The 9944-nt window shown below is 53.7% G+C and overlaps 1 protein-coding gene across 1 annotated transcript; it reads right to left on the bottom strand.

The window, feature by feature from the left end:
- Positions 1–4701: 4701 nt before the first annotated feature.
- On the bottom strand, positions 4702–5975 carry N0V96_005663 (uncharacterized protein; the record flags this gene model as incomplete). Its single annotated transcript, XM_053199328.2, has 2 exons — positions 4702–5403; positions 5466–5975. 2 exons carry the CDS (start codon positions 5973–5975, stop codon positions 4702–4704), a joined length of 1212 nt encoding a protein of 403 aa, XP_053043234.2.
- Between the last annotated feature and the right edge of the window lie 3969 nt (positions 5976–9944).

Below are 9944 nucleotides of genomic sequence, written 5' to 3' on the forward strand. Positions count from 1 at the left end.
CAAGGAGGGACATGACACCGACGAGCCCACCTCATCTCTGTTGCTGGCGACTTATCTCCCTTCAGCTGGCTTGTTCACCGTGCCCCGTCTACCCCTCGGCCCCATCAACGGCCGGTGCCTACTGTTAGAAAGGCAGGCAGGCAACTCCTTTCTCCGCCAACCGGCCTACTGGCCTCCCGGCAAGGAACTTGGATCTTGAGCCAAGGCACCTAGCCGGGCTACGAGGCAATCAGGGACCTCAGCAATGGTAGTATGTTCCCTGTCTTGCGTTAGTACATTGGGTCGCCGCGCACACTCTCCGCCTCCTCCTCCTCCGCCCAATGTCGCGCAAGCCCGACGGCCCAAAATCCCTAGCGTTGCTGCAAAGAACCGGCATCATGTACTCTTGGGGCTCGCCGTTGGGAAGAGGCTGCAAAAGCTGCAAAGGCTCGGACACACTTACACGCTTACCAACGGACGCAAAGACGCAGAGTCTGACATCTCATTGCTGCGCTCCGACCTCGCCTGACCTGCATCTATCAAGCACAGACTTCATGTGAGTAATTAGCTGCCAGACAAACCCCAGACAACGCCTAGTCCATGGGTACCGCTGTAAGCGGCCGTCTGCTCTCTTGGCCGGATCGAATCCTGCCCTATGTGCCGTTCCTTCTCGGCGACGGCGCAACGAGGTAGACGCGTGAGTGTACGTGTGTTATGCACGCTCGCGGCTTGCGCTTTGTTTGTCTCGTCGTCACGAGCGATTTTTCATATTCCTTCAACCTCGTCGAGTCATCTCCCAATTCTGGCCTCTTTTGGTGTCGTGGTTTGATGGCTATGTCAAGGATGGCGTGTGTATGGTATTGTGTGTGACTCGGGTGTACCTGGTCGGTTCCTCGGACCACAGTGCTAGATATTGGCGAACGGCTTTCTCCTTTGCCCCCCCCCCCCTGGCCCTATCCAAAAGGACAGGCGTGTATACACACCCCCTTTGGCTCTCGCTCGCGCGCAGGTTTGCGTAACCGGGATCAACCCAATCCCAGGTCCCCATGAGCGTTGATTGCGGAGAGGGGCCAACCGAAGCCCGGACACCACTCATGGGCTCATCCCTTCCCCTTCTCTCTTTCTCTCGTTCGTTTTTGGCCCGCCGCCGCGCGAAAAAAAGGTGCAGGTCACTCGTCGAGTAAGAGGAGAGAACTGAGGTATACGGAGAGAGACAGCACGAGAGAGCTAGCGCCAAGGGTCACCGAAAGTCTTCCTCTCGACAAACGAGTTGGCGGCAAGGAGGGCCTGTCAAAGGGAACTCGAAGTTTCCCTCTCGTCCACCCGTCCTCGACCCCAAAATGTACCTAGCTTGAACCCGGTTCGCCTCGAACGGCGCCTGTTTTCCTTCTCTCCCCTGGGCTGGCTGCCCCTCTCCCCTCCTCCCCTCTTCGCCTCCTCCCGCACCGCAGCACACCGCACACGCCATACAAAACCAGCCATACACCAGTGACCAGACACGGGAGACATATCGATAGAGAGCTATGTGAGAATCGAGCAATCGCGCCTTTCAGGTTTAGTGGACCCCGTTGTAAAATTTGAATATTGCAGATCTGGGAACAAGTTCCTTTGTTTCTATTGTGGTGTTGTATTGAAGCTCTCGTTTCCTCCCCTCGAATTCCGTACTTGTTGGAAAAAAAATGTTTTCTTCCCTCGTGATTCACCCCTCGAGAGTCCCCTTTGTTCTTCTTTCTTTGTTCATGAGGGGAAGGAGTGGCGCAGATGGGGGGCGAGGGGGCAGTTCAGGTTGGTTCGGTTGGTTTCCTCCTTTGTGTTGGTTCGTTTTCCAAGTACCGAAGACGCCAGCCGCAGGCGCAAAGTAGGAACAAAGAGAACAGAAACCATGGAAAACAAGAAGCGAAGCGTCTCTAGTTTGCTTGTTATTTCTGGACTGGGACCATGTCAACTAACGCATTTTTTTTTTTTTTTTTTGGACACTTGTCCGCTTGTTACGTTTGACTCTTTTCTCTATTTCTGCCGGCGCTTGAGTTTGAAGGGATGATACCAAGCTGTCATACGAACGAGCCAAGACCAAACTTGAAGATTTTTGGAAACAGTTTTTTACTCGTAAAGAATAGGTACTTTGATGATCAGGGAAAAAAGAAAAAAGAAAAGAAAAGAAAGGAAGACTGGCAAACCATTGACAAAGGTACCTCGCCTACCGTAATCAGAACTCGGACTAAGAAGAACAATTTCATACTCTCACACACACAAGTCACACCGGCAGTTCTACCACTTACTCTGGGCCTCATCTGGCAAATACCCTTCCCGGAACCCGAAAAAAAAAAGTCCCTAATAGCGCCGCCGCCAATTTTACACTTTTTTGAACCAAAACCACCACCACCGCGCAAAAACCCGGTTCGTTACGTGCCGTGCCATTGCCGCCGCCGCCGGCCGGCCGCCGCGTGCCATGAAGTGGAAACCTACCTTAAACTGTTAAATACTTAACTTGCCTTTCGGTTTCCTCACCTCCCTTCCCGTAATTAAAAAGGAGCCTAAAAAGGCGCGGCCGCGGACCGGCGGCCGAAACGGCTGCCGGGTGGTTTGTCTTGCCTTGCCTTCCCATTTCCCCCCTTCCCCATGCTGATGCCGCTATTCTCCGTGTGCCTGGGTTCTGGGGAGGAGGAGGAGGGGGCAAGAGGGTAGAGAATGAGGCTTTGGTTGTAGGAAAGGACGCAGGCTTAGGTTCCGGGTTGGACAGCATCGGCGGTCCGGCCCCCAAAAACTCTTTTTTCTTTTGGTATGCGTACAGCAAACAATGTGTTTTCCTTACTTCTTTTCCTATTCTTCTTCTTCTTCTTCTTTTTTCTTTCTCACGTGTACTGATGAGTCCGAGTGAGGGGTCATTGGAAGTGAAAGGAGGGGAAGAAAGTAGGCACGTACTGCGTACCTTACCTTGGGTGAGGTAAACTCGGGCGGCGGCACCGGCGGCGGCGGCGGCAACAAAGCGGTCGGTCACCTTTCCCTTTTCCCCGTTCCATTTCCCCTTACCCTTCTTCTCCCCTCCCTGCTTTAGGTAGGAGGGTTCCCGTCACTAATGAGAAAAAAGAAAAAAAACATCAGTGCTGAAAAAAAGGTTCCCCCATCCCCCTCTCCCCTCCCATCCATCCGGCGGGCGAACGCACGTTTATCGATATCAGAAGAAGCTTTATTCTGATATTAAAGACGGGAAAACCACTGGTCTCGAACTCCTAATCTCCCTCTCTTTCGCTGCTAAAGCGGAAGATCTGTCCGTGCCCCCCAAAACGTTAGTTGCCGTAGTTGCTTCTTTCCCTTGCCTTATCCTTTTTCGCCCTTTTAACCGTCGGATCAATATGACGTGTCACATACAGATGAGGTGGGACGCATTTTTTTGTTGTTCTCGGGATTACGGACTTGGAGACAGCGAGTAACGACAGCAAACAGGCAAAGATATTCACCGAACAATGTTGAAGCTTTGGCACAAGACCTTGTTTTTTTTCCTCCTTGCTTTGTTCTTTTACTCATAAGACCATTTACAAGCAAGAAAGGGAAGAAGAAACACCATTAACAATAGTGACAATGCTACGCTTGGCTTTTTAAGAATGTGTTTTGTTTCATTACCTTCTTCCCAAACCGCACACCACACCTTGACCGGGGGGGTTTGCTAATGTGAGAGAATGGAGAACATGACAATCATGAGTAGATAGAATCGTTGGAATGAAGTAGAAGAAAATAACCTCGGTATTTTTTTTGTAGCCCTCGCAGTGCTGCCGACTTCTGACTTCTGCAGAAAAGAAAAAGAAAACACAACGTGACGAGGGGGTGGGAGGGAAGACAATAAGAAGCGCCCAATTCAAGTGGCATGTAGATAAAAATGATGAGGTTATTGAGTGATATCTTTGCCACCCAGTTCCTTTGCATCGCTTGCGCGATTTCGCCTTCGTAATACTCTCTCAACGTTTGGGGTACTAGTAAAGATAAGATAATAAAATAAAGCAGGCAGCGGTTTTGACATAAGAATGCGACACTCCAGCATGTGTGGCGTGTCGAATAATGGGTACTAAAAATGAGTAAAAGGCAGGACAGATAATCAAAAACAGACGTGTGCCGTGAGGCAGACCAATCTTAACCCTTTCCGTTCCTTTGGGAAATGACTGTGTACGAAAAGAAAAGGTGTAGAACAAAGCAAATAAGAATGCAAGGACCAGTTTCCCGGATCTCGGGAAACTCGCGTGCGTGGTATGCTCAAGCAAAAAACCTCCCACCATTTCCCAACCTCAGCCAGCCCCCAGCAAACACCAGAAAAGCGAAAATCAAGACGATGCTGACCGTGAAATTTTTCTTGGCTGATCCTGGAAGCCGTTCCCGCCAACTCCCCCTTCCTTCATGAAAACTCGCTTGCTACAGAAGCTCATGCCTGCCCATGCCTGTCGAAGACCGATATGCGTTTTCCATGAACTTTGTAATGTATGCAGCCCGAGTTAAATCGCATAAATCCCTTGCCGTCGTTGCCGCTTTCGCCGGCATCGCTCGCAATGATCGAGGTGAAAGCGTAGTCTCCGAGGTTGTCGTGTCGAGAAAATTTCCAAAGCGAAGAGAGTACCTGGCCAGCAGATCCATTCCTATTTGCGTCGGACTGAGGCGGTCGATATCCGCGGAATAATTAGGTTCCCCCAGAACACAAAAGATCACGCTCTCCTCCCCTCCATGCGCCCCACATCTTCACTTCCTAGCCGGTGGACGGTTCAGCCTTCCCAACATGTTCCTGTCAATGTCATTTGGAGTCGTGTCCACCAAGTTATTCAGGCTCATGACCGAGCTCGAGGATGCTGCTGGGGTAGAGGAATTGCTTTGTCGCTGGGTCGCTGCCGCGGCTCGCTCGTCTCCCGTCTGTGGATGAGGTACCGCCGCCGGCTGTCCAGGACTATGTCTAGCCGGGGGCGCTCTGGGGTCATATCCGGGGTGACCGCCCTGCGAATAGCCTATGTAGCCTCCCGGGCTGCTGTGATTCGAGCTCGAGGCTGGTGAGCGACGTCGAGGATCGTCAGCAGAGTTTGGGTCAGGTGGCGGAGGTCGGAGCTCGTCAACGTCATCGTCCCTCGGCCGCCGCCTTCCACGCTGCGCATCGTATGGCGAGTAGCCGCCCGTCGGGGACGGGAGTGGTTGTTGGTAGTAACCGCCGTTGCCAGGTTGAGGGGGGTAGCCCTGGGAGCCTGGTGGCGGAGGCAGCGAACCCGGGGGCAGAGGCTGCCCGTAAGCACCATAGAGTGGTGTTCCCGGTGGAACACCTCCCTGGATGGCCGAAACGGGCACAAATGCAGTCGAGCTAGACGAAGACACGGGCTGGAATATGCATTCCTGGTTCATCCTGCTGCAGTTTACGCATTTGCCGCCAGGCGCACTCTGGTAGCCGCTGCACCGAATCTGAAGTATTCTTAGTTAGTCTCAAAGAGCTCCTTTGTCGCATCACTCTTGGGGGAATGTACCTTTCTTTTTCTGCAGTATCTGCAAGCTATGGAGGTCCGTTGTCTTGGGGCGGCTTGCTGCATGGGAGGGCCTCCTTGACCGTAGTCATATCTCGGTGCGCCTGGTGGGTAGTCGTATCGTGGACCACCAGGGCCGGGAGGAGGGTAGTCGGCGTAACGACCTGGAGGAGGCGGGCCTTGGCGATTGTGATACTCCTGGTAGTATGGGTCACCATACTGCTGTGGAGGCTGGCGATTTCTGTAGTAGTCGTCCCTTCCATCTGGCGGAGGAGGATAAGTGGGAGATCTAGGGTCTCCCGGGGGTTGCAACGGCGGCAGTTGCGGCGGATGACCACCCGGTTGCGGTGGCGGGTAGCCGTTAACGGAATTCGGGGAGGCGCTGTAGTTGCTGGCGCGCGGATCGGCGCGCGGGTCACCTCGTGGATCACCAGGGTAGGACCTCGGGTAGGCTGGTTGGCCGTAGGCGCCGTGGGGATCCTGAATGGAGGGAAGTGTTACTGGTGCAGCCATGTTGGGTCTGTGGTGTCTGTCGTCGTGGTATCTTGGGTCTTCGGGTGCTCCCACGGGGGGAAGTTGGTGACGACCTTCGTCTTCTCGGTGTGTAGAAGGCGGCCCTCGTCCTTGCTCCTCTGCCATGCTCTGGTTGCGGCGAGTCCACCCGGATGCCGCGACTGAACCTGCACTCTCGTCGCCGCGCGATGCTATCGTGTTGGCGAGCAGTTGGTTGTCGTGAAGTGGTGTTTGGAGTTGGTGGTGTTGTTGAAAGGGGCCCTTGGGGCGAAATGCGATAATGGCCTGCGCGTAAGGTTGGCCTATCCGTCGAACCCTGCTATCAAAAAATTCCGGCCAGGCACGGGAAGGGCAAGAATCATGACCAAGCGGGCTGTGGCGGACAGAAGAGGGCGTGGCCAGCCAAGTTGGTTGACTCGAGAAGCGCAAGCGCACTCAGAATGGTGGCGGTGGTGGGGGGATTTTGGAGTTGAGTACAGATAGCGGGTGTCGTATAAGCCGTCGGAGAGCGCGGGCGCAAGAGGTAGCAGCGGCAGCTCGGCGCGCAAAAGGCAAGTAGTGTGAGATTCGACAACGGGGCGGTACGGATGTGAGGACCGCGTGGCTGGAATGATTAATCTTAAAAGTGGCGGATTTGGCAATGATCCGACTTCCACAATGATGACAGCCGAGCAAACGTGGGTGAATGCGTCTTTGAGTTGTGTCGCTGTTGTCGAGGAATGAAAGTGAGGTCAGGTCGGAATCATCAAACCGAGTAAGTCAGGTACTACTTGGTAGGAGATAATCCCGGTGAGTCGGCGACTTGTGTTGTGCCGGTGAGGGACAGCAATAGCAGCAAGCAGTTGGGTGTGCAGACGGGAGCTTCTTAGGATGAAGGTGTTGATGGTGACGAGAATGATGTTGCGGTCCGTCCCTGTTTTCTCCCTTCTCTTTTTTTTTTTTTTTTTTTTTTTTAAACTGGCTTCTTTCTTCCTGTCCCTGTTCAGTTTCTCCTTCCTTGCGACGGCAAAGAACCCAAAAGCGAGAGGGGTTTTGCGATGCTGTTCCGATGAGAAAGAAGGATGGATGAAGATTGTGTGCGCGGTCGGTCGGCAAGTTGTAAAGGGCAGAGAGCCAAGTCAGAAGGACAAGGAGCGACGGGCGCAGACAGCTCGAGGTTGGAAGGTTTGTGAAGGGAAAGAGAGGTAAGAGAGAAAGGTGAGGTAAGGCAGGCGAGGCAGAGCAGGCGCAAGGCGGGTAAAGTAATGTAAAAAGGGTAGGTAAGGCCCAGGTTGGCGGTGGAGTGGCAGGAGAGGGATTGTGCCAAAGATGTAAGAAACCAAGAGAAGAAAGAGGCGCTACTGCGTGAGGTAGAAGTATCCGTACCTTTGACGAGTACCCCGTACCGTCCCTACCGTACTGCTTACTCCGTACCTAGCTACCTTGCTGCGTAGTGTAGGCTACCTTGGACCTTGGACCATGGACCATGGGACCAGCATCCGTACTCTGGGAACTTGGGACCTTGGGACTTGGATGGATGGGCATGGAGCGGTGCGGTGCGGTCGGTACGGGGGGTAAGGGTAGGGAAGGGAAGGGGAAGGGAAGGGAAGGGAAGGGAGGGGAAAAGGGAAAGGGAAGGGGAGGTACCGCAGCATGGTACCCTCTCATCCACTTTCTGGGACGAAAGTGCCAGGGAAGACGCGGTACAGGTACCCATGTCCATGTCCCAAGGATCTCATGGATCCCACACAAGGTCCCAATGTCCCAAGGTCTCGAGAGTCAAGCCAGGGAAAAACAAAAAAGGCGTGCGCTGAAGTGTGGACACTAGACACGGCCCTGGGTTGGGAACCAAGAGGTAGGGCCGGTACGTACTGTGCGTATTCTGTACATGGGGTGCCAACCTCGAGTATCCTCTCTGTCCAGATACGTATCTTTCCACCTTCGCGAGTGAGATGGGTGTGGCTCACCTTCCTCCTTCCCCTTCCCCTTCTCCCACCCTCCCTGGCCCAGGGGGTGTGTGTGTGTGTGGTGGAGGAACAATACCTGATGGATGGATGAAGAGAGCATGGGAACAGGATGGCGGAAGGGCATCCAACAGCAGGGCCACAACAGTAGCAACGGAAGCAGAGTGAGAGACAGCGGCAGGGCGGATATGCGGTCACTCACGCAACAAGCAAACTCACACTGTCTCTTTTTCTCTCGCTCACCTCACGCACTCACTCACTTACTCACTCACACATTCCGTCTCTACCTTTACTCTTACTTGCTTTTGCGCTTCCTCTCACATACTTACTTACTCACACACACACATCTCACATCTCACAACCACTTACTATCAAGGTAGTGCTCAGTATGGAAGGCAGCATAGCGAGGCACGAAAAGACCTCGCACCTATGCACTTCAAATGCCTACACGCCAGATGCGCTAGACGGCCCTGGCGGATGCTGAAGTGTGGTGAGGCAGAGGCAGAGGCAGTGTAAGGCAAGGAAGCGTGCCGCACCGTAACGTCCTCGATAGTCCCCGTTGCCGCTGCGCAAGGAACCGGACGGCATGCGCTTCGAACCTGGATAACATCGCTCAGATGGCCAATCCCTTGGGAAGGGGGGCGGCGTGTTTTTTTTCTTCTTCTTTCTTGTTATAATTTTCTTGAGTGCCTTTAGTCTCTTGCCCCCCAAGGTGTTGCTTGGTAGTGAGGCTGGCGATAGTCAAAGGACGGCTGCAGGCACTCGACTCGGTTTCTTTCTTGACTGATGTTGCTGGCCCGAACGGGTCTCTTGGGTACCTTGGATGGCCAGTTGTGTAAGGTACTCGGGCCAAGAGACACGAACACCTTGAGGTACTGGCCGCGAGGAGCCACATCAAAGTTGCAGCCTTGTTGCCGGTCGCTTATTGTCTATTCGAGATTGAGTTGCAGTGCTCCTGTTTTGTCCTGTTCTCAAGTCTTGGTCCAGAGTGCGGTGTGCCATAAATACGGGCGGTTGTATGCGAGATGGAGGTAAAAGGGCAGCCGTTCCTTGACAATACTCCTGGATGCAACCCTGGCCACTCAACCTGGGGAGTTGACCTCTACTGGAAGTCTGGAATTAGGCGGCGCACTGTATCCGTAGAAGATGGGACGGGATATTGGTGGGGAATGGTACGGCTGAGTGACGGCGAGAGCTGGAGAGAGAGGAATCATCCTGAAGCAACCACCCTCAGACAACAGGCACGCTGCCCGGGCAGGGCTCAGAACACGCAGGGTGTAGTACCTCGGGTACCTTGGAAGACGGCAGGGTGCGGTGCGGGTGCGGGTGCGGATAGGTGGTTGGATGATGGGATCTACTGTTGATGGAAGGGTTGGTAACGCGACTTGGGGTGCAGTGAGGTAAGGTAGATGAAGTCTGGAGAACTTCCGATGATGGTGGCGATGACGACAGTATCCGTAACCGGGTGTAGCAGTCCTGAACATGGTAGGGTGAAGACGGCTGCGAAGAGAATTGTCTTGGCCAGCAAAAAAGGCATATCAAAGATTGTGAGCGTCTGCAACAAAACCGACAGCGCGCGACAAATGGTCACTATACCTTGTCTATTGGTACGAAGGAATATGCAATCGACGAAACGATTAAGGCCAACCCCACGACCAAGACGACGTTCTCGTCTTGCTTCTACTCTTGCTCCTCCCTCTCCTGATGCCCTTTCACTTCTTACCTTTTTTGCTGCTGGTCCTACCTTGCCAACCCTACAGCACCTGAACCATTCTACACAGTAAGGTACCTCCTACCTACACCTGCAGGCTGCACCAGATGGGAATGGGATAGGAATCTGCTGTCACCCCCTCCTACCAAACACCTACTGTGTAGGTAGGTACCAAAACAGACACACACGCCCCTCCCCCATGGCTCTCGCTCTCTGTCTCTCTTTCTCTCTCTCATCATCGCTCTGCTTCCGCCCTCCCTCCCTCTGCCCCCCCCTCCTTTCACCCGTCTCTTGATCTCTGTATGTACTGTGTGT

Source organism: Colletotrichum fioriniae, assembly GCF_027942845.1.
Source record: "Colletotrichum fioriniae strain IMI 355084 chromosome Unknown scaffold_6, whole genome shotgun sequence".
NCBI classification, from domain to species: Eukaryota; Fungi; Ascomycota; class Sordariomycetes; order Glomerellales; family Glomerellaceae; genus Colletotrichum; species Colletotrichum fioriniae.